This window comes from Cydia pomonella, chromosome 8, assembly GCF_033807575.1.
Source record: "Cydia pomonella isolate Wapato2018A chromosome 8, ilCydPomo1, whole genome shotgun sequence".
NCBI lineage: Eukaryota > Metazoa > Arthropoda > Insecta > Lepidoptera > Tortricidae > Cydia > Cydia pomonella.
Window position 1 is genome coordinate 22819310 of NC_084710.1, and position 25313 is coordinate 22844622.

The 25313-nt window shown below is 40.5% G+C and overlaps 2 protein-coding genes across 4 annotated transcripts in view; one reads left to right on the forward strand and one right to left on the reverse strand.

The window, feature by feature from the left end:
- Nucleotides 1-25313, reverse strand: part of LOC133520858 (V-type proton ATPase 116 kDa subunit a 1-like) — a 78558-nt gene that overhangs the window by 14230 nt on the left and 39015 nt on the right. For all 3 annotated transcript variants that reach the window (XM_061855548.1, XM_061855549.1, XM_061855546.1), the window contains 9 exons: nucleotides 24781-24907; nucleotides 24231-24407; nucleotides 21841-22053; nucleotides 20712-20862; nucleotides 17657-17796; nucleotides 7372-7608; nucleotides 5975-6087; nucleotides 3633-3775; nucleotides 2877-3025 (listed from right to left, as the gene is read on the reverse strand). In XM_061855548.1, the coding sequence (XP_061711532.1) occupies nucleotides 2877-3025; nucleotides 3633-3775; nucleotides 5975-6087; nucleotides 7372-7608; nucleotides 17657-17796; nucleotides 20712-20862; nucleotides 21841-22053; nucleotides 24231-24407; nucleotides 24781-24907 (1450 nt within the window). The remainder of the gene's footprint in view (nucleotides 1-2876; nucleotides 3026-3632; nucleotides 3776-5974; nucleotides 6088-7371; nucleotides 7609-17656; nucleotides 17797-20711; nucleotides 20863-21840; nucleotides 22054-24230; nucleotides 24408-24780; nucleotides 24908-25313) is intronic.
- Nucleotides 8814-13387, forward strand: LOC133520859 (uncharacterized). The gene is made up of 2 exons (XM_061855550.1): nucleotides 8814-8930; nucleotides 11562-13387. Exons 1-2 carry the CDS (start codon nucleotides 8850-8852, stop codon nucleotides 12744-12746), a joined length of 1266 nt encoding a protein of 421 aa, XP_061711534.1. The 5' UTR covers nucleotides 8814-8849; the 3' UTR covers nucleotides 12747-13387.

Genomic DNA, 25313 nt, shown 5'->3' on the forward strand with positions numbered 1-25313 from the left:
TACGAACTTACAAATTTCGAAAATATACATAAAGGTTAGGGTTAGAATTTCATACTTAATGAAATGTGGTCTACAGCTTTCTGGACTCCATATATTTGCGAGAATGCGTATGCATTTCTTCTGAAGCAAAAATAAATCGTTTACGTCTGTGCTATTTCCCCAAAAGATGATACCGTACTTGAGCCAAGAATAGGCATATGCATAATAGGCTATTTTTGCCGAGTGTAGACTTGTCGATTTTTTCAATTCTGTTTTTTCTCAACCATTTTAAAAATGCGCCCCTTCAAAGCTTTATGGCGCCAAACAGGACTGCACTTGGTTAATGTACCATTATCTGTCCGTTTGCACGCCACCCCTATTTTGCGTGGAGCGTCATCCTTGACCTGGTGAACCTTATCAGAATGCACGAAGTACCAGTTGACTTCTTTGGCGGTCAAAGTTAACCCCTTGACAGCCAAAACCATCCTTTAGGATGAGTAAATGATTTAGGCTGTACGTCTGTCTTACCTTTTGCAGGCCGAGTTGTCCTGCGGATCTTTGGCGTCATGTTTGATCATGTTGATGGTTTAGGCTGCTGTCTGTCTGTTTTACCTTCTGCAGGCCGAGTTGTCCTACGTCCTTGTCCTGCGGATTCTTGGCGTCATGTTTGATCATGTTGATGGTTTAGGCTGCTGTCTGTCTGTCTTACCTTCTGCAGGCCGAGTTGTCCTACGTCCTTGTCCTGCGGATTCTTGGCGTCATGTTTGATCATGTTGATGGTGTAGGCTGCTGTCTGTCTGTCTTACCTTCTGCAGGCCGAGTTGTCCTACGTCCTTGTCCTGCGGATCGTTGGCGTCATGTTTGATCAAATTGATGGTTTAGGCTGCTGTCTGTCTGTTTTACCTTCTGCAGGCCGAGTTGTCCTGCGTCCTTGTCCTGCGGATCGTTGGCGTCATGTTTGATCATGTTGATGGTTTAGGCTGCTGTCTGTCTGTCTTACCTCCTGCAGGCGGAGTTGTATTGCGTCCTTGTCCTGCGGATCCTTGGCGTCATGTTTGATCATGTTGATGGTTTAGGCTGCTGTCTGTCTGTCTTACCTCCTGCAGGCGGAGTTGTATTGCGTCCTTGTCCTGCGGATCGTTGGCGTCATGTTTGATCATGTTGATGGTTTAGGCTGCTGTCTGTCTGTCTTACCTTCTGCAGGCCGAGTTGTCTTGCGTCCTTGTCCTGCGGATTCTTGGCGTCATGTTTAGGCTGCTGTCTGTCTGTCTTACCTTCTGCAGGCCGAGTTGTCCTGCGTCCTTGTCCTGCGGATTCTTGGCGTCATGTTTGATCATGTTGATGGTTTAGGCTGCTGTCTGTCTGTCTTACCTTCTGCAGGCCGAGTTGTCTTGCGTCCTTGTCCTGCGGATTCTTGGCGTCATGTTTGATCATGTTGATGGTTTAGGCTGCTGTCTGTCTGTCTTACCTTCTGCAGGCGGAGTTGTATTGCGTCCTTGTCCTGCGGATCTTTGGCGTCATGTTTGATCATGTTGATGGTTTAGGCTGCTGTCTGTCTGTCTTACCTCCTGCAGGCGGAGTTGTATTGCGTCCTTGTCCTGCGGATCGTTGGCGTCATGTTTGATCATGTTGATGGTTTAGGCTGCTGTCTGTCTGTCTTACCTTCTGCAGGCCGAGTTGTCTTGCGTCCTTGTCCTGCGGATCGTTGGCGTCATGTTTGATCATGTTGATGGTTTAGGCTGCTGTCTGTCTGTCTTACCTTCTGCAGGCCGAGTTGTCCTGCGGATCGTTGGCGTCATGTTTGATCATGTTGATGGTTTAGGCTGCTGTCTGTCTGTCTTACCTCCTGCAGGCCGAGTTGTCCTACGTCCTTGTCCTGCGGTTCCTTGGCGTCATGTTTGATCATGTTGATGGTTTAGGCTGCTGTCTGTCTGTCTTACCTTCTGCAGGCCGAGTTGTCCTGCGTCCTTGTCCTGCGGATCCTTGGCGTCATGTTTGATCATGTTGACGGTTTAGGCTGCTGTCTGTCTGTCTTACCTTCTGCAGGCCGAGTTGTCCTGCGTCCTTGTCCTGCGGATCCTTGGCGTCATGTTTGATCATGTTGATGGTTTAGGCTGCTGTCTGTCTGTCTTACCTTCTGCAGGCCGAGTTGTCCTGCGTCCTTGTCCTGCGGATCCTTGGCGTCATGTTTGATCATGTTGATGGTTTAGGCTGCTGTCTGTCTGTCTTACCTCCTGCAGGCGGAGTTGTATTGCGTCCTTGTCCTGCGGATCGTTGGCGTCATGTTTGATCATGTTGATGGTTTAGGCTGCTGTCTGTCTGTCTTACCTTCTGCAGGCCGAGTTGTCTTGCGTCCTTGTCCTGCGGATCGTTGGCGTCATGTTTGATCATGTTGATGGTTTAGGCTGCTGTCTGTCTGTCTTACCTTCTGCAGGCCGAGTTGTCCTGCGGATCGTTGGCGTCATGTTTGATCATGTTGATGGTTTAGGCTGCTGTCTGTCTGTCTTACCTCCTGCAGGCCGAGTTGTCCTACGTCCTTGTCCTGCGGTTCCTTGGCGTCATGTTTGATCATGTTGATGGTTTAGGCTGCTGTCTGTCTGTCTTACCTTCTGCAGGCCGAGTTGTCCTGCGTCCTTGTCCTGCGGATCCTTGGCGTCATGTTTGATCATGTTGACGGTTTAGGCTGCTGTCTGTCTGTCTTACCTTCTGCAGGCCGAGTTGTCCTGCGTCCTTGTCCTGCGGATCCTTGGCGTCATGTTTGATCATGTTGATGGTTTAGGCTGCTGTCTGTCTGTCTTACCTTCTGCAGGCCGAGTTGTCCTGCGTCCTTGTCCTGCGGATCCTTGGCGTCATGTTTGATCATGTTGATGGTTTAGGCTGCTGTCTGTCTGTCTTACCTTCTGCAGGCCGAGTTGTCCTGCGTACATGGTCATGTTCTCGGCGCACATTTCCCGCGACGGATCGTTGTCGTCTTGTTTGAACAGCATCATGTTGATGAATGTGATCAGGATGGAGGGTGCACAGAATGCGCTGGTTGTCACGTAAGCTGTGGAAAAACGTGTTAAGTTTAATATATTATCTAATGAGAGTATGAAATAATGAGGACTTAAGCGATTAGAGAATAAAATGGTTATTTATGCTCGAATTACACAAAGTTTTTCACTTCAATTGCGAGGACTGGTTATTTCATGGTATTTAAATTGTAGTTGTTATATTTAACACTTTGGTTGTAAACAATATTGTGTAGGTAAGGTGTACGACTTCTAAACTGGAAATAGCTTAATTTATACATATTTACCAGTAGCTATTCGGTGAAAGGAAACATCGTGAGAAAACCGGATTAATCCCAAAAACGCCTACTTCTCCGTTGAGGTAAAGGTCAGACGCCAGCCGTTTTCGCAAAAAGTAATGCCAATTTTTACACGCGCACACGCATGTAATATATCTGGTGTTGCAGGCGTCCATAGGCTACGGAGATTGCTCACCATCAGGCGGGCCGTATGCTTGTTTCCCACCGACGTGGTATAAAAAAATCCAAAAAGGTATAGTACATATTAAATTCATAAATTTTATAATAGTTTCCCCAAATGATAAGTTTAACGGCGAAATATGACCCGTGTGGAATGCGAAGGTTGACGTGTCCTGGCACTGACCTGGGTCGCCGAAGTGCGGCGGCGTGGAGCCGTAGCTGGTCCACTTGATGAACATGAGCAGCACCATGTAGAAGAACAGCAGCACCAGGAACACGATCTGAGGCACGAACTCCACATACACGCTGGTGCGCCGCTTGAAGTACCTGATCACCATCAATTATATACAAAATTCAAAAATTTATTCTGCAAGTAGGCCTCAAGGGCTCTTTTACAAGTCAATACAACATTTATAGTAACATCATATAGTGACATGATAAATACATAACAACATTTATAAATACAACAGCCAATACCTGGGTAAACATTACATTATAATAATAAATAATTACTAGAATACAATAGTCTCTATGGTTAAAAACACATTAAATCTCTACATATTAGACGCTAAAGAAGGCACACTAAAGAAGGCAGTTAGCAACCTGAAAGCTTTGCTAGGCTTCGTGGAATATCGGTTGTCGATTTGCAGAAAATGCTCAGGAGCACTAACTAACTAAACTAACTTCTGATGATGATTTCTGAGACGAAAATTAACCTACATCCTTCTTGAGGCTGAAACTGTCTAAATACCGAATTTCATTTAAATCGGTTTAGCATTTTAAGCGTGAAGACGTAAGAAGGAGAAAGACAGGCAAACTTAAATGTTTTCGTCAAATTTGACGACCGGTTTGGCCTAGTGCAGGGGTGGCCAACAGGTCGATCGCGACTGTTAGTCCAGTCGATCGTGGTAAGGCAAAAAATATAAATACGTAGACCAGTTTCATTTAAGGTATCAAGAAGTATGTAATTGGTACATCGCACAGGGTTTCGTTAGTAAACAAGAGATTTTGGGTCTAATCAAGTTGGCCACCCCTGGCCTAGTGAATAGTGACCCTGCCTATGAAGCCGATGGTCCCGGGTTTAAATCCTGGTAAGGGCATTTATTCGTGCGATGAACATGAATATTTGTTCCTGAGTCATGGGTGTTTTCTATGTATTTAAGTATTTATAAATATTTATATATTGTTGTCTAAGTACCCTCAACACAAGCCTTATTGAGCTTACTGTGGGACTTAGTCAATTTGTGTAATAATGTCCTATAATATTCATTTATTTATTTAAATTTAGTCAAAACAAACCAGAGTTAAGTGAAGAATAAACACAGCGATCTTCCAGCGATCATCAGCGATCAGCGAACAGCATTTTAGATTAATTAGACGTGATGAGACATTATATTTGATACATTTATGATTTTGATACAATTTTGAGGTCGACCCTTTTTGAAACGGTAAGAGTATGATGACATTTGTTTTTTTTTTTTCATTCCATTAACGTTTCATATTACTCCTTTTTTTAACCAAAATAACTTCAATCCCATCTTCGTAGCTTAGAATATATCATTATAACCCATTTCCAGGCATAGTACGATTTATCGACCACATACGCGCCAATACAATTTCAACCTAACCCATCTGATTTAAGGTTCTAATTAGATTGCACTTTCGGAAAATGTGATTTGTCTTCAGATTAATCACCAGAGCTGGATTTATTGGAATATATTTGAATTATTTGGGATAATTTTGTAGATTGGTGCGGCCTGGAAAAGGGATAATAGACAGGCACAAATCACCAAAATATGTAATAAAAATAAATGGACAAATTTTAATATCGTCGAGTTTCACTATGTAAAACGGAACTCATTACAATAGAAATTTCTTACGCTCTACTTCCACGATTTTTTTCATACTTTTTGGACCTATGGTTCAAAAGTTAGAGGGGGGGGACACATTTTTCTTTTCTTTCGGAGCGATTATCTCCGAATATATTCACTTTATCAAAAAATGTTTGTTGAAGACCCCTATTAGTTTTGAAAGACCTTTCCAACGATACCCCACACTGTAGGGTTGAAACAAAAAAAAAATCACACCCAATTTACGTGTAGGGCCTCCCCTACTACTAATTAAATTTTTAGATTTTATTATACAACTTTGTCGGCTTTATTGATTTATATATCCATGCCAAATTTCAGCTTTCTAGCACTAACGACCACGGAGCAAAGCCTCGGACAGACAGACAGACAGACGGACATGGCGAAACTATAAGGGTTCCTAGTTGACTACGGAACCCTAAAAACAGTCAAATAGCCAACTGTGAAGGTATGTGTACTGTATGTGAAGGTATATTATATGGCGTTTGCAGATTTAATCGTAAATCGTAAAAAATCGTTTCTAATTTGTATTGTCACAACCCCATAATTTGTTAATTTCTTTCTGACATGTGTCACCCTTCGAGTTCGAAAAAATATAGTGAGGGTTTAAAAACTATCACAAGGTCTCTGTTCGAGGTAAACTACTAATAGTACTCACAGATGGTTCCAGAGCGACATGCACACACCGAACAGCATGTGGAAGACACCGATAATGATGGAGATCTTCATCTTGTAGGCGTTCATGAAGATGATCTTGTTGGCCTCAGCGAGCTAGCGAAAAAATGACACATTACCCCCACAGACCACAGATATAAGGTCGCAGAATAATCAAATATAATGTCATTATTCGACACTGTCTGTACACCTAGGATAGTACTTTTACTTGTGTCCTTTTTTGCCAGTGAAAATTGCACCATATTACGGAGCAGGATAGGCGATTTTAGGATACTGGAGAAAGCGGTTCGAAAGAATCCAAAAAAAAAAAAAAAACAGTCTTGTTTACACAAGTTACCATATAGGTATTTACTTCGACGGGATTTAATCGCGTATACTTAAAGTTTTTCATCACATTCGCTCGTAAAATATCTTATTTCATGCAGGTGTACTAGAGGACAAAGGTCTATATTGTTCCCGCGGGAGTTATGGTTTGTGAAAAAAAGGGAGTTATAGCTTAACTTATAGAACGGGGGATAGGCGGGCGGTGGGCTCGCGCGTTTGTCTTTCTAGTACATTTTTGTAGAATCTGAGATACTTACCAATTTTACTTAGGTAAGTCATTATTTACTTAGTTTTCATAGTAAAAAAATATTATTTTTGATGACTCGTAGAAAAAATATTGTATGAAATAGTGATATAATCAAGCTATTCAATCTCGTACCTTACTTAGGCAACTCAGCAAGCTTCGTTGCCTAAACACGGTACTCGTCTGAAAAGTTCTCTATTGTATCACGATTTTAAATAAAATCCTATTTCTGTCACTTTCTTGGTTGTAGAGCAAGGATTGTTGAGACTTTTGAAGAATATGTCCCTGTGTATAGGTACACCGTGTTTTTATTGAATTCCGTTAACTTCGGGGTATCGGTTAGTACGTTTAAGGAAACTAAATGGCATAGTTAACTTAAACAAAAAAAAAAATTTTGTGTTTTTTCAAACTATTTTTTATAAAAAGTAACTAAATGTTGCATATAGCGTTGTTGTAACACGGGCATTACATTTAACACAACCAAACAATTGAAAATCAATGTCATTTCGAACATATCAATGTCATTTCGAACATCGATCGTCCGAGATAGTACTTACGTTTAGTAGCAAATGAATGAACTCGCACTAAACACTAATCAATAAGTAAACAGGCCCTAAAGCAAGTGTACACGCTCGTAAGGGCCTTATAGGATAAAAATTAATGATTGATTATCTCCGAAATGGAGTTAATTAGAATATCGGTGTCTTTGAGAAAGTTACTTAATTTAAGCTCAGGAATGCACCCTCGAAATTAAAGCAAATCAAAAAAAACACGGTGTATATGATATGTATCTTCGAAATGTTAAGACTTACCTGCCACACGGGATCGATCCCGAACGGGTACGGGGTCTGAACGTAGTCCCAGGAGTCCGGATTGAGTTGCAACATCGCGTTCTCCTGCAGCGTCGACTTGCCGTAGTTGTTTCGCCACGCCGAGCCGAAGATGTTGAGACTTTTGGAGAAGATGTCGTTGTAGATGAGCCCGGTGTACATGGAGAACAGGCCCATGAGGAGTATGATGTAGCGGCCGCCGAAGAATATCGTCCAGATCTGGGGAAAGTAAAAGGTTTAATTTTTTTTTTTATATTATAGGACATTATTACACAAATTGACTAAGTCCCACAGTAAGCTCAATAAGGCTTGTGTTGAGGGTACTTAGACAACGATATATATAATATAGAAATATTTATAAATACTTAAATACATAGAAAACACCCATGACTCAGGAACAAATATCCATGCTCATCACACGAATAAATGCCCTTACCAGGATTTGAACCCGGGACCATCAGCTTCGTAGGCAGGGTCACTACCCACTAGGCCAAACCGGTCATCACTTGGGTACTTGACACATTTTTTTTTTCTTTATTAAGGATTACCAACAGATAATACATCTTACATGCTCTTACATACCAACAGATAATACATCTATATGACAATCAGGACTGATGTTTATCTAATTATAGGTAACGCATGTTGAATAATATAACAAAAATTAGCTAAATGGATAGAAAAAGAGTCATCAATTATAAAAAAAAGTGGAATTTAAAAAGACATATTGGAATTGTAAAAAAAAAACAAGGCGCCAAAGTAAAAAAAAAGTAAACTTTCAAAAAGAAAATGGTTCCATTCGATTCTTGACATTTTATTGACAAATATTAGCCCGCGGATTTCAAAAATAGTTATAAAATATTTAATTTATTAATGATTACTATGAAACAATTTAATTTACCCATTAAACTAATGAATGTACCTACTGACACACATTCTAATCAACAGTACGTGACTTAGTGTTATTTCCTAACGCCTAAATACATATAAACAAATATCAATTAAAATATCGTAATTTATGCGTTTATGAAATTTCATTTGTTTCGTATTTACTATACCATCTGTGTACAGTCAAGTGTAAAAATATGGATGCATACTTAATCAAAAATATGCCCCATAGTTCTTAATTAGACGACATTAAGAGGTATGGTATGGGACATATTTTTGAGTAACATGTGTGCACCCATATTTTTACACTTGACGACATCAAAATGTTTAATTGTTGTATATTATTTCCAAGATTTAATAACGTATATATCGTTATGGTGTTGACTGTACCGGACCACAATAAGACACTTGTGTGAAGCAATGTTTAAGCCTCTAGTTAGTCTGGTTCATACAAAGCTTATATGGCAGTTATAATATTCAACTCTAATGACAACTATTAAAGTTCCAATTTAAACAGATATTTTTTATGACATGCACTAGAGGGGGAGGGGGAGGGTAGTATAAAAGTGAACATGAATGGAATGGGAGTACAGTTGGTAACAATGGTCTACGTTAGACTTCTTTTCCTGGCTTCAATAGCTTCCCTATGCGGGGTAAGTCCATTTTATTACTTCTTAATAATGTTGACTCATAATTAATTTGTAACCTTATGTTTCAAATAAGGTTTTAGAGTTTTGGCAAGCGTTCATAAGTGCCCTGTTTTAATATACATTTAATACATCGCTTTTACATTTTTGAAATTTCCGCCTACATAAATGCGATGATTTATTCGTATACGCAAAATATATCTGTTGGTTAGTTCGCTAGCGACCGATTTTTCGTTAGAACTTATTGGTCATTTCTGATTTTCAAAATGTTTTCAAAACGATTTTTTCTTCTATAGCAGAGACGCTTTCCATATATATATTCGTACGCTGACTCGCCTGCTGCTATCTCTATTGCACGTGCATAATTATATTGCTGACCCGCCCATAATGCCGGTGCTCAATGTCCCTGTGCGAGTTTAACAGCAATATATTTATGCGACAATATACAAATCTATTATTTTTGTCAAGTACTAATTATTATAATTTTAGACATTTGTGCAAATACTTGTGTTAGGCTAAATTAATCATAGTTTATTTAGAACGGAGCAAAAAAAGAGTATGATAATTCCATACAAATGTTCCTCTTGCCTCAGTGTTTAAATTACCCAATATGACCTTTTGACGACCGGTCTGGCCTAGTGGGTAGTGACCCTGCCTAAGAAGCCGATGGTCCCGGGTTCAAATCCTGGGAAGGGCATTTATTCGTGTGATGAGCATGGATATATGTTCCTGAGTCATGGGTGTTTTCTATGTATTTAAGTATTTATAAATATTTATATATTATATATATCAGGGGTGGCCAACAGGTCGATCGCGACTGTTAGTCCAGTCGATCGTGGCAAGGAAAAAATATAAATACGTAGACCAGTTTCATTTAAGGTTTCAAGAAGTATGTAATTGGTAGATCGCACAGGGTTTCGTTAGTAAACAGGAGATCTTGGGTCTAATCAAGTTGGCCACCCCTGATATATATCATTGTCTAAGTACCCTCAACATAAGCCTTATTGAGCTTACTGTGGGACTTAGTCAATTTGTGTAATAATGTCCTATAATATTAATTTATTTATTATTTATATTATTTATGACCTTATTTCAGGGGTGTATTTTCAAAAGGGCTTATTTTCGTATAGTTTTCATAGAGAAAAGCCCTATTGAAAAGAAACTCCAAAAGAAGCTTTTATTTAACTCTCAATGTATGTATGTTCGGGTCGAATCTTGCCAACTTCCCATTATTCGATTAAGCTGAAACTTCACATACATTTATATTAAGTTGCGCACAATATTATGATATCATCTGATCTGATGATGGACACAGGCGGTGGACATAGAACTTTGTAATAAGTGTTGCGGACAGCTGGTGCCGCTGCAGACTTTGCCACGGTCAAAAAGCGGGATAAATATGCGAACTAGGGTGGTAATTAGTGGTGGCGATGATTTGTTACTGCCTCGCTGTCACTTTGCCGTTTTCAAAGGTAGTTTTAAATACTCAGCAACAAAATGCTGGAATAACTTACCGCCACCTATCAAAAACTTAAATACAATTAGTACTTTTAAATTAAAACTCAAACAACAACTTCTAGAATTTCAAAGCATGCTACCTCCTGGTACTAGAGTAAAACCGTCGTATCTGTAGTGGTCGAAATCGTTCTTATGCGCCGTTCAGCTTTGTTAATCTCGGTACTTACTTATAGTAAAATTATTACATTCATGTTATTTATCTCCTCAATATATACTTTATTACCCAACGTATTTATTTAGCCTAAACATTAAACCTACTATCACATATGTCATAGTATCATACAGTATAATCTTATAAATATATCCATAAACATAAACATATATTTGCATACCTATATTATTTTCTACACAAACAGTCTTAGCCATACAGTTTCCGACAAGCAGCAAGTAAATTCGTATTGTACGAAGGGTCGGCCTGAAAACCAGCGTTGTAGTAGGTAAGCCTGCTGCAACACATGCTGAGGTTCGCTCCTTTTTAGCATCATAATTTTAAAAGTTTTTTATATCTACATGTAAACATAAATTTGTGCCTAATTAAGTTTCATTTTAAGGCTTGTAATGTTTTGTAGTATTGCCTGTAAACATGTTTCAATGTGGTGTTAAATAAAAATATTCTATGTCTATGTCTATGTCTAATTATTATTTTGTACCCCTTGCGTTTTAGACGACTGGGTGCTGGGGCTCGGAGGCTATTGCCTTTATTAGGGAAGTGGGACGTTGAATTAGGGAGAGGGGGTCTGACGCCTGCGCGGCCTGGTGCCTGGTGCAAAGGGTACCCATTGCCATTCAATGTGACAATGCGGCTAGACTGATGGGTACCTTTGCGTCGGGGACAACTCGGGAGGGGGGGGGGGCGGACTTTTTGACTAGGCTTTCGATAGTCTTAACTAATGATTGAAATGTTGTATTTTTATTTTTGCATTGACAAATATCATTTTTTTTTGTAATAAAATAGCGCAACCGAGTTGTGTTTGAGTTAGTTAGAATTGTCTCAATGAGTATTAGTTCCCTATTTCATAAGTAGTCAGCGATAGAACTTGTATCAAAAAATTATTTGTTGAAAAACCAAAACATTGTATCTATAATTCTAATATAATTATAAGTGTTTCTATTACGCAGGTGACATGGGGTGGTTATGTCTCCCGCAGAAGGTGCGAGGCGCCCTCGTCCTACTACCCCCCACCACCCCCTTACCCCTCATACGCTCCTCGCAAACCTGAGAAAAGCCCCGAATGTACTCTCGGCGAAGTGGTCAACAAGCTCACGAACGCGCTGATTTATGCTACTATACATAATTGTGGGAGGGGAAATACTGGTGGTAGCGGAGGTGGTACCGGTGGTAACGGTGGTACCGGTGGAAATAGCGCAAGCGGTGGTACGTTAGCATCTGTATTAGGCTTAGACGTGACTATGCTTGGACAGGACCAACTTAATCTAGACGTGTTACCGCTACTCGGTGGTAGCGGTGATGGTACTCTTAGGTTAGGATCACTGTTAGAATTAGATTTGAATGGTCTGCTTGGTTCAGGTAGTTCATTGTCTGGAGTCCTTGGAGGTTCTGGTGGTGGAGGATTATTGCCTGGAGTTATTGGAGGGGTTACTGGAGGATCTGGCGGTGGGGGATTACTACCTGGTCTTCTTGAAGGCGTTACAGGAGGTTCTGACGGTGAGGGATTAGTGCCTGGTCTTCTTGGAGGCGTTACAGGAGGTTCTGGTGGTGGGGGATTAGTGCCTGGTCTTCTTGGAGGCGTTACAGGAGGTTCTGACGGTGACGGATTAGTGCCTGGTCTTCTTGGAGGCGTTACAGGAGGTTCTGGTGGTGGGGGATTAGTGCCTAGTGTTCTTGAAGGCGTTACGGGAGGTTCTGGCGGTGGGGGATTAGTGCCTGGTCTTCTTGGAGGCGTTACAGGAGGTTCTGACGGTGACGGATTAGTGCCTGGTCTTCTTGGAGGCGTTACAGGAGGTTCTGGCGGTGGGGGATTAGTGCCTAGTGTTCTTGAAGGCGTTACGGGAGGTTCTGGCGGTGGGGGATTAGTGCCTGGTCTTCTTGGAGGCGTTACAGGAGGTTCTGACGGTGACGGATTAGTGCCTGGTCTTCTTGGAGGCGTTACAGGAGGTTCTGGCGGTGGGGGATTAGTGCCTAGTGTTCTTGAAGGCGTTACGGGAGGTTCTGGCGGTGGGGGATTAGTGCCTGGTCTTCTTGGAGGCGTTACTGGAGGTGGTAGTGGCAGTGGTAAAAGTAATAGTGGAAGTGGTAAAGGTGCGGTAGGCTCCATATTAGGTGCGACCGGGAGTTTGCTGTGACAGGATGCTGTTGTTGCAGAAGTTTTATAATAGTGTCGTTGGCGGTGGCAGTTTGTTGTTTGAGCATATAGACCTCCAATCTACCCCCTTAGCTACTTATTTCTAGAATGTATGACAATATATTTTTTAATAAAATGAAAAAAGAATTTTAATTTTGTTGTTGTTCTAAAAATTAATTGACAATATTCTCTGACTTAAATCTCTATCATGTTAAAACTGTTAAAAGTAATCCTATCAAAAACATAAATGCGAAATGAGAGCCAAGTTCAATATTAAGAACGCGTCGATGTTGACTTCGCCGGCAATAGAATGCAGATCTGTATGGGTGCTTAGTTCTAGTTCACTTGGGATGTAATTAAAGTTCAGGATTTGACTTGGCCAGTTATTTTGTGGTCATTAGGTTTTTGATGTTAGGTCAGTCAGTCAGCGAGAAAATGCTGATTTTAGATGTTTGTATCTTAATAACCAGTTGAGCAATGTTCATCAAATTTGAGGTTCTAGTTAACCTTAAGGGTATTAATAAATGAACCAAATTTCATATGTTTATCAGATTTTGACTTACATCGGGATTTGTATACCTTAAGTGAAATGTTTGCCAATGACAATGTATGATTATTACTGAATAAATGATATGATATGATATGATCAAATGGTTCAAAAAATATAACCAGGGAACGAAAAAACGGAAATTCGGACAGATGTTTACCTAAACTTGTTGACAAGTTGTCAAAAACCCGGCAAAAGTTAGACAAGTTAGGCTTCAAAATTAAATTATTCTAATAAATATGTTCCGGGATTCCGCAATTGCATAAACCGACGCAAGAATGTAAAAAAAATATGTCTAGTTAATCGCTTTTTATGACTATTTTTGTAAACACATAATTTGGTAATACAATAACAATGTAAGTAGTCGTGGCCGCAGCTAGACCGCGGGCCAGGAGCATAACGTCAATCATCGCCTCCCGGCTGATACATTGACAGATGATAGTTTAGATGCTGTTTTAAACTTAAAAAACCGTCAGCCGGTTCTATCGCGGTGGAATGACCGTCAGCTGTGAAATGAACGTTAGTATTAGTACTCTGACATTGGGGACCTTTACATCTCCAGATTTAATGTGTTTCTAACCATAGAGACTATACCTCTCTTTTGTATTGTAGTAATTATTTATCTTAAGATTATTATAATGTAATGTTTACCCAGGTATTGGCTGTTGTATTTATAAAATGTTGTTATGTATTTTTCATGTCACTATATGATGTTACTATAAATGTTGTATTGACTTGTAAAAGAGCCCTTGAGGCCTACTTGCAGAATAAATTTTTGAATTTTGAATTTTGAACATGTAAAAAGTATGCGTAATGTGTAAATTGCGTAATCCGTTGATGGCTTTTTAGGCGATTACGCCTGATGAAATGCTACATGCAACGTTTCATGATTTGTTTTTGCTATCATAAAAGGTATAGCGCTTATTTTTTACTTTTTCATGAGACCAGCTGATTTTCTTACCACCGCGATATACCCGACTGACGATTTTTTAAGTAACAACAGCATCTGAACTATCATTTGACAAAGTATCAAACGGGAGGCGATGTTTTTTTTTTTATTTACGTGTTTCGATGGCTGCCATTCCTCAACCCACCAACGGAGCGGTAGCTGACGTCCACAAGGGTTCATCATACCTAGCCGTTAACCACTACACGAGTTTTCAGCCGGGAAGCGATTGGTTAAGCGTGAATTGGGTTAGTAATTTAAGTATTTCTTTATATTTATTTTACTGCTAGTTATTATCTATATTTCATATTTAGAATAAAATTTTACGTTAATTTAAATTCAGAAATAAAATACTGAGTCAGTCTCAATAGCGTTCACGCCGCTAAACTTTAGGTAAATATGTATCCGAAAATCCGATCCCTGAATATAACACACAGCCCCTGCGTCGCCAGTTCTCTTATTCTAAACTTGGCTTTACTCGCTGCCGCATGTCTACACTCTGTATCGTTAGGTATATAAATAAAAGTAAACAAACAATTCGTACATTTTCGGGTGGTTATAACATTTATTGCTTAACCAACCAAATACAAACCGACTGGATCTGTCACTGAACGACCTGACTTTAATCTACATTTTGTTTCTTTTATTTAAATACCTAAAGATACAGAGTATAGATAGCCAGATAGCCACCAAATTGTACGTTGTAATGTTGTATGTATCGTTAACAGTAATAATTATTCCCGTATTAGACAGCTAAAAGTAATCTTTTAGCCCTGTATTTACGAAAATGTTATAATTAATAAAGAGTGCTTATAATAATTCAATTTGGGCCTTTATTTCGCATTCATTCCTTGATTAATTATTTAATTCATTCCAGTAATCTATTTTATTTATATTTATTGCGAACATGATAGTACAATTGGTACAGCCAAGGGTGACACCAGAAAGATTATGTAGATGATCTTTTTAAACTAAATTGAGCTTGCTATTTTGATAAACTTACACATAACGAGTATACTTCTACAAATAGAGATACATACAAGGTGTAACACATATAGTACGGACCTTTTTAAACGCATATTCGGTATCGTGTTTTGATTGGGACAAAGACAATTTTTTTTTACGATTTTTTTTCTGTCTTTCCTTATATAAAAAAGAAATTTGCCGGTAAAAAAAAATCTACTTTTTCCTAATCAGAACATGATACCGAATATGCCTTTAAACCCATCCCCACTAATTTTGTAACACGTTGTCATGAAACAAACTGATGACTTTGAATCCAACATAACTTCTTTTTTTTTTTTTTTAATCTGTTGTATTAAAAATAATAAACAAATTGAAATTGAATCCCGCCGACTTATGGAACTAGATATCAGACGGGATGAGCTGAAAGCCCGACCAGCGGCGGCTATTAGGTATAATTACAGCAATGCGTTCTTACCGCCCGCTGTGTGCACGAAACGACTTGTAACTTTTTGTTATTAATAAATATTTGTATTTTGTATTTTTTTAAATACTACGTCGGTGGCAAACAAGCATACGGCCCGCCTGATGGTAAACAGTCTCCGTAGCCTATGTATACCTGCGACTCCAGTGAAGTTACATGCGCGTTGCCGACCCTAAAATGTATTTGCACGGGACTTTGGTAATAATGGCGGGCACATGAACGTCTTCAGCAGCGGAGTTGCAGCAGTCGCCGTGGTCGAAACCAGCCGGGAGTTTTGATACACGTTGTATATGTACAAGTATGTATTTTTACATAACAGTTCCTAATTTTACACTCCCGGCCAAAAGTATGGAAACAAGCTTGTATTACAATAGAAAAGGATGCATTTTTAGGGTTCCGTAGCCAAATGGCAAAAAACGAAACCCTTATAGATTCGTCATATCCGTCTGTCTATCCGATTATGTCACAGCCACTTTTTTCCGAAACTATAAGAGCTATACTGTTCAAACTTGGTAAGTAGATGTATTCTATGAACCGCATTAAGATTTTTACACAAAAATAGAAAAAAAAAACAATAAATTTTGGGGGTTATACTTAGAACTGAAACTCAAAAAATCTTTTTTCATCAAACCCATACGTGTGGGGTATCTATGGATAGGTCTTCAAAAATGATATTGAGGTTCCTAATATCATTTTTTTCTAAACTGAATAGTTTGCGCGAGAGACACTTCCAAAGTGAAAAAATGTGTCCCCCCCCCCTGTAACTTCTAAAATAACAGAATGAAAAATCTAAAAAAATATATGATATACATTACCATGCAAACTTCCACCGAAAATTGGTTTGAACGAGATGTAGTAAGTAGTTTTTTTAATACGTCATAAATGGTACGGAACCCTTCATGGGCGAGTCCGACTCGCACTTGGCCGCTTTTTAAGCGATGCAATTTATACTACTCATTGACAAATAAAAAACAAAATGGTAAAAGTAATAATAGAACATTTTAAAAGTTAATAACTCAAATTCTGGCTACGATAGTTGCCAGTTAAACATTTTGTACTTAAGGCAATTAAAATGGTATAATTATGTAACTTATTTTTCATCTATTTAACAATATTTTAGGAGGTTTTGATATTTAACGAGTTTTTTTTTATAATAATAAAAAATAAATTAAAAGCGAGTATTTTCAATGTTATGGGGTTGCCTGATTTAAGAGCCCATCAACGTGCTCACTAGCGCCACTGCCATATAATTATGATTATTTAAATTTAACGATAGGTATTTAAAAAAGGAGGCCGCTACGTACTGTATGTTGTTTTTAAGTACCTTTTGAATACATCATAATAGTTTTTACGTTGCTGGATTCGTCAATCTAGGCGTTCAAAGTTAAAACGGCCGTTTTTGTTTTGAGTTCGTAGATCGACGAATCGAGCAACATAAAAACTAGTTTAATGTATTCAAAAGGTACTTAAATACAAAATACAGTACTTAGCGACCCCCTTTTTTTAAATATCTATCGTTAAATTTAAACACTCACAATTATTTTCCAGTGGCGCTAGTGAGCACGTTGATGGGCTCTTAAGTTTTAGGTTATAAATAAACAATTAAGTTCTATATTTATCATTATATTTAGATGAGATATGAAACAGTTCAACCTCGTTTCCATAATTTTGGCCTTGGGTGATATGCGTAATTATAAGTAGAATATATCTGTTAATAATATATTGTTCTCGTCCACGCAGAGAAGATGACCGATGGGGTCGAAAAGTGCTCGAGTGGAGACCACGGACTAGCAAGCGCAGCGTAGGACGACCATCCACAAGATGGACGGACGACCTTATTAAGGTCGCCGGAAGACGCTGGATGTGGGTCGCTTCCAACCGGTACATGTGGAGGTCCAAGGGGGAGGCCTATGTTCAGCAGTGGACGTCTTATGGCTGAGATGATGATGATGAATATTGAAAGAAACCAACCTCGCTGTCGATCTTCTTGGCCTGCAGCGGTTTCTCCTTGTAGCACATCCAGAAGCCGAAGGCGGCCATGAGCGCGCCGTGGCCCAGGTCGCCGAACATGACGGCGAACAGGAACGGGAACGTGATGATGGTGTATGGGGCTGGAGACAAATAATCATTCATTCTTTCTTTATTCAGACACCCGGACCCGGGTATGTCCTTAAACTACGTCCAAAAGAGAGGTATGGGCAATGTGAATGTCATCTCGCCTTGTGTGGTAGGGCACAGCACAGCAGATGTCATTCCAGATCTAGAGCAGAGCCCAACTGGGGAAGTACCTCCACCTTGCAGAAAACCGCAGCCAAATAACACTTGACCCTACTCATAGTGTTGTGTTCCTGCCGGTGAGTAAGGTTGCCAGAGCTCAACGAGGGGGGTGGGGTTAGGGTCGGCATCGCGCATGTAACTCCTCTGGAGTTGCAGGTGTACATAGACTACGGAGACGGCTTACCATCAGGCAGGCCGTATGCTTGTTTGCCACCGACGTAGTATATATATATATATATATATATATATATAAAAACGCAGTGGTCCACATTTGTAAGCAAGATTACATGATGATTATGACACAAGATGTATTTGTACAAAAAAAACTATTACTAAATTTTATATTTTATAACACACTTTTATTAGGTCGACCTGTGTGTAACTAACTGTGTAATGGAATCTAAGGTAACTATTTTAACCATCTTCCAAGGACAGTCGTCATGAAAATTGGCAGCTGTATGTAGTTCTGATGACAACACAATAATATGGTACTGTCGAACTGATCTCATGATGGAGCCGGAAGATATGAACTGGAACTTCATGATGGAACATCGTATCATAGCTGTGTTTGGATTTGTTAGAAAAGTCTTGTAATGAACTTTGACCACGATTAGGTTTCAAGGTCTGATGATGAAGCCGGAAGATAGGCACTGGCATTCCATGATGGAATATCGTATCATAGTCGTTTCTGCACTTGTGAGAAAGATCACGTAATGGACTTTGAACACGATCAGGTTTCAAGGTTATAACAAACCTATTATATTACGTGCATTTATAGGGACCGTGCGCGTTGGAGGGTCTGCCATCTTGTGGCCTGAATCGGAACAATAAACATGTAAATTTACACATCACGTGTTTTCTTGTGCATAGTAGGTTCTGCCATCTTGTGGGCTACATCGGAACAATAAACATCACATTTACGCCTCGCGCCATAAATCTGACGGCTCCTGTGCTGCCTCCTACAGTTCATGCACGCTCCCTATAAAAGCATGTTTTTCTAGTGTTTTTTAAACTATTAATTTATTCTAATTTAAATAATAACCATCCCGGGAAGCGCTGGTGGCCTAGCGGTAAGAGCGTGCGACTTGCAATCCGGAGGTCGCGGGTTCAAACCCCGGCTCGTAACAATGAGTTTTTCGGAACTTGTGTCCGAAATATTATTTGATATTTACCAGTCGCTTTTCGGTGAAGGAAAACATCGTGAGGAAACCGGACTAATCTCAACAAGGCCTAGTTTACCCTCTGGATTGGAAGGTCAGATGGCAGTCGCTTTCGTAAAAACTAGTGCCTACGCCAAATCTTGGGATTAGTTGTCAAGCGGACCCCAGTCTCTCATGAGCCGTGGCAAAATGCCGGAACAACGCGAGGAAGTAGAAGAAGAAGAAATAATAACCATCCCTCACAATGGGGGTATATTAATGCGGACATCCAATGTCTTTGCAAAATACTGTCTGGCCTATCTGCTACCATACTTAGTATGCTGTTGGGACTACCATGCATTCTGCTTCTTATGGACATGATTATTGGAAATGGATTTATTAAAACTAGTAGGAATACGCCACGAGCTGCTGGCACGTACAGGGAAACTACACACAGAACACTGGCTGAACCAGACTGGATGCAGACAGGCAAAAGAAGCCATGCCTGGCATCAACGGAAAACTCACAAGGGCGCTCCTGCAACTAGGGAAGGTCCGACTGAGTATGGTAACCAGTGTCATAACAGGTCATGGACTATTTAACAAACATCTTTTCACAACAGGTGTCACAGACAGTCCCCTGTGCCGAGGATGCATGGAGACAGAAGAAACAGCCTCTCACGTGGTGCTGGAATGCAGCGGAGTGACTCCATACAGGGCTAAAGATCTCGGATCTCCGAGAGACCTCCCCGAGGTCCTACTCAACATCAAAGGTTTGATAGGATTCCCCGAGGAGCTGGGCTGGCAGGACTAGCCCACCCCCAACATATCACGCAAAATAGGCGCAAGTCGTCGAGTTGCGGAAAATCGCCTGAATACAATACGCCACGAGCGCTCGGTCTACCCTCATTCGTGCGCGTCGGCTGCGTTCGCTTTCAACGTTACCACTGGTCGCGTCCACACTTGTTGGTCTATCCAAGCACACTACACTCACATTTAAGTCTAGTTAAACTAACCGTGAATCATTCAAAACATTCTTCTCGTAACTCATGAGACCCTGGTACTTGCTCTTTGCTAAATTAAATTTTTGGACAGTTTTTTTCTCGATTTTGGCCACAGTAGCCCATGGAGACTAACAAAGCAACGCTAAGCAGTCTTCGTAGTCTATGGGTGTTGCTATATTACGGGTGTCACATGCGTGTTTCTGACTTATGAAGCAATTGTTTCTACTATGCAACCAAATTAATATTTTGTAAGTTGGCAGCAATGCACTTAGTTTGAAACTGTATTGGTTTTGATTTTGTTAGGTTGGTAGCCATTAATCGCAGTAACATTATAGCTTATAAAAGCACAAGAGCTTTTATGAGGAATAGACAATATAGACTTTTCTTGAAACCTTTTATGTATGTTCTTATATTCGTGTTAATGAATGTATAAATGACAGATAACAGTAGAGGAGTAGGAAAACAATATAAAAGGTAAACACGGTTCATATCCCGGTCGATTTAAGTCTAGTCATGATTCAGTTTAAGATCACTCCCTCGTGTAGTAAAATAAAAATCATGATGTAGTTCAACCTTCTATTGAGGAGGGTCCAAAAGAAGAACATACCAGGGTTGACCTCTCGGTAGGTGGCGACACCGTACGCGTAGATGAGGTTCTGGAAGGCGGACGTGAACTTGTTGGTGCGGTTGTACGTGGGCGGGTCCTCCAGCGTCTCCATCCGGTTCAGGATGGGCGGCACCGAGCTGCCGGAGCGTTCCTGGTGAACAAATGAGACGATTAAAGATTACATGCAGGTGTACTAAGGACAAAGGCCTATATTGTTCCCGCGAGAGTAATGGATAAAAAAAACTTATATGGCTTTTTTTTATTGTGTCACTAATTCATACCAACCAAGTAGGTATAAATGAGTTTTACTTTTAAAACACTAACTTTATTGTTTATGTTAAAAAAATATTTAATTTGATAAATTAATTAATAATTGAGGAGTGGAGTGGAGTGGGAGGGGTGACTCGACTGGATAAGGTCAAAAATGAATTTATCAGGGGATCGTTTAAGGTAGCACCCATTTTTGAAAAATTAAGGGAAAGCCGTGATGAGACGTGATGATGACGATTCTGTAAAAAAGGCCCTAAATATACCCAACCAATCCCGAGGAAGGGGAAGACCACCCGACACCTGGTGGTCGGATATGCAAAAAGAGATCCAGAAAGAGAACCTGAGTATGCAGACAAGCCAGAACAGAGCACTCTGGCGCAGACATACAAGGAGACGACCCCAGATAAACTGGGAAAAGGGACAGGCAAAGTAGAAATGAATTAATTAATAATTGGGTGTGGTAGATGGCCTTGATCTTCCTTCCTTCTTGATGCTTAAGCGTATGGTGGAAAATCTTACCGTTTCTCTCCTCAAAACCAGCTGGATGGTCTCCAGGTCAAGGACTGGCACCCAGCATTCAGCAATAAGACACTTCTGAGTGACACCCAGGTTGAAGAGGTTCATCGTGTGGTAGATAGCCTTGATCTTCCTTCCTTCTTGATGCTTAAACTTATGGTGGAAAATCTTACCGTTCCTCTCCTCAACGCCAGCTGGATGGTCTCCAGGTCAAAGGCCGGCACCCAGCATTCAGTAATAAGACCCTTCTGAGTGACATCCAGGTTGAACAGGTTCAGCGTGTGGCAAATGACCTTAATCTTCCTTCCTTCTTGATGCTTAAACTTATGGTGGGAAATCTTACCGTTCCTCTCCTCAACGCCAGCTGGATGGTCTCCAAGTCAAGAGCCGGCACCCAGCATTCAGCAATAAGACACTTCTGCGTCACATCCAGGTTGAACAGGTTCAGCGTGTGGTAGATGGCCTTGATCTTGCGGACTTTCACGAACCAGTTCTTGATGTTCTTGGCGGCGGCGACGAGCACGCGGTGACGGTGGTCTTGCGTTTGGCCGAGGACCTGAAGGGTAGAAATAAGTATTTGTATAAGTTGAGCCACTACAGAAATTATGGGTTGCGACTTGTGGTTCAAAGTTCACTATCAGAAGCACGTGTTGTGAATATGCCAACGACACGACCAATAAAGATGAAAGATTTTCATTAATACGTTAAATATATGGATAATTATGCATGATATAAATAGACGTAGACCCAGAGCTCATCGAGGGGGGGGCGGGTTTAGGGTCGGCAACGCGCATGTGACTCCTCTGGAGTTGCAGGCGTACATAGGCAACGGAGACTGCTTACCATCAGGCGGGCCGTGTGCTTGTTTGCCACCGACGTAGTATTAAAAAAAAATGTGTGATTGTGCAAAAATTTTTTCAGAGCGACTTGGGTTAAACCTATATTTACAGATTTATTGTTGAAAATCCATAAAACTTATGTTTAAGTTTATAATCAGAACCCGTACATTTCATGCCGTTGACAGAAAAATGACGTCACGCTACATAGAGTATGATTCCAATTAGTATTTTCGTAATAATTAATCATTTGTCAACCTCTTTAGGTAACTGATACATTATACTTGACAATCAGTACAGAAGCGTCTAACTGACTTTCATTTTATTGTCACACAAATAAATAATAGATTATTAATTTATGAAATAATACATATTTTTGGTTTTTAACAGCGTAACAAGCTTTTATTCACGTAACAAGTATTTATTATGATACCCATCAATAAGTAAGTTATCTAAATTTGTAGTAACTACCTGTATGTTAAATTACGTCATTTTTGCGTCAACGGCATGAAAAGTACGGGCCCTGTTTATAATGTTCAGAACGTAATATATGACATAGCTTAGGGCCGACTCCATTATCCTGCAGTAACGGCTACTTGTTTTATATGACAATGGTGTCAAAGCCGTACCTTTTTAACGGCGATAACACTCGAGGCCATTTACTCGTACGTCGAATGTAATTTGTCTACGCTGTGATATAATGATTTGACCCCAATACGCTACAAGCAGTATTTTAATAATGTATGAGGTATATTATCGCTTTTGATGTTAGTTGTGAAGAGACCGAAGCCATATATACCGTAAGTTTAAAGATACTTGGATTAGCATAGATGGTAGTATCGCATCGATGTGCTATACCGCGTGCGCCCGTGAGCGACAGAACATACGCGACAAAATTAAAAACACGTTTTAACATTCCTGACAACATACCAAACACAACCTATATAATTTGGTCGGGTTATATGTTGCCCACCCTAAATCATACTAAAATTTAGGGTGTGGAATAAAAAAAGTAACTGTGACACAGACAAACAATAATAACGCTTTCTCTGCTACTTCTACTGAAAGATACATGAGACTATCCCGTTCTGTCAGTCCCCCCACCACTCATGCCCAATCCACACGAAATAAAACTAGATTCATGTGGATTAGTGGATCATTTAACCAAGAAGCCTGTTCGAATCTCATCTCATTTTGATATCACTCGAAGCGCATCCTACTCACATCACAATCCGGTGTGAGATCGCGGTGTGTCTTCGAGCAACACCGGCTTCCGACACGTCGGAAGGGAGGAGCCCAAGCGATATCTTACCGTACAAATTGATCTGCCATTTTTTGCCGGGGGAAACGTGCACACAGTCACACTTCTCACTCACTACATACAAAATCCAACCTGTAATGATGACACAAATTTTTTCAAAGCGGTGTGTAGTTGTTTTCGATTTGTGATGTATTAAGATTCTCAATCCTGGTCATGACGCCCATGGCCGTATCCCTCGCGGCGCCGGGTTCTTCGGGGCATGGGCCGGGTTCTTCGGGGCTTGGGTAGAGTGTGCTGCGGAAGTCATCGCAGATTTTCTTGACTTCCACTAATCAGTTGTCAAAGATGGAGTTACCACTTAAATGACACTGGAAGTCACTGTTCACTTTGGAAGTTCCTAGATTACTTACTTAGGTACTCCTCTGGCGCAGCGACCCAAAGTGTGTCTTGGCCTCCAACACGACTGCTCGCTACTGGTCCCGGTCCTGTGCAGTTCCTCGCCAGTCTTCAACCTGGAGCTCGCGCAGATCCGTGTCCACCACTTCCGCCCATCGATATAGGTGGACCGGCCGGGCGGCGTGGCGTGTGTCCTAGAAGTAATTATCCCCCAATTTTTAAGAGTGTCTAAGTTATTACCGTGTTAAGATCCTCAATCCGTGTCATAACGCCCATGGCCATTTCACGTCGGTCCGCGGGTGCTTCGGGGCACGGGTAGAGCGTGGCGCGGAAGCCCTCGCAGATTTTCTTGACACGTGTCTTCAGCTGGTCACCTTGGAAGAAGATGATGAAGACCGACTTGTACACCTGGTCAGACTGTGGAGAAGATGGTAAGAAATGTAGGAAATAATATTTGTTGAGAGACTAATTAATTGAAGAACGAATACCGAAATCCTGTAGACGTGTCAGAAAAAATAATCTAATGGAAAACAGGAAGAAGCATACGTTTTGTGGCTACATCTAAAATATATCAAAAATAAACAGACGATGTAGTTCATTCGAGAAGTTGGTTAGGGAGGCGTGCTAATATTGTATTCCTTACCAATATTTTTAGGGGTCTAGTTAAACAATTCCATTATTTAAATCTCTGAGTTCGCGCTATAACATCATCTTGTCCTGTGACCTGTTTGGAATGCAGAGTATAAGGGAACTCTGTGGCCTGAACGCTATGTAAATGTATCAAACTTACGGAAGACGGGTCCTCTAGAGGCGAGTCAATCTCAGCCTGTCGCAGAAAGACATTGCCGCGGCACGCGCGCCACAGCATACGCTCGAATGCTGGTATGCGTTCACGGAGGATCACGCCAGCGACGAAGCTATACAGAAATCAGGTTAGAATATCGAACTGGTTTTGTAATTGAAGCTTATATACCGATTGGAGATTGAATGCAGAGCAAACTTCTGACAAATTTATCTATAAATAATATATTTTGGCTCCTTTGCAGGGTGATGCCCTTTTAACCATTAATGAATATCTGCCCAAATAGTCAAGGTCAAGTATACATATCGTTAATCAAGGTCTTCTTTTGCTTTGCAGGTAAGGGCTCGTGCACAAATCACGTAGCCAAGAACCTCACCAAATATCACCAAGGGGAGGGGGTCAAAAAGTAGCCGAAATAACTGCGGGTGATTTGTGCACAAGCCCGAAGTTCCAGGAGTGTATATAAATTTTTTGGTGGGTTAAAGTCAGGCGTTAACTTCTTATATATATTATTAACTGCT

What these genes read in the sequence shown, in the direction of transcription:
- LOC133520859 (XM_061855550.1), top strand. Translation starts at nt 8,850, where the DNA reads ATGAATGGAATGGGAGTACAGTTGGTAACAATGGTCTACGTTAGACTT. An exon ending in CAATAGCTTCCCTATGCGGG is followed by an intron (nt 8,931 to 11,561) that starts GTAAGTCCATTT and finishes TCTATTACGCAG; the next exon opens with GTGACATGGGGTGGTTATGT.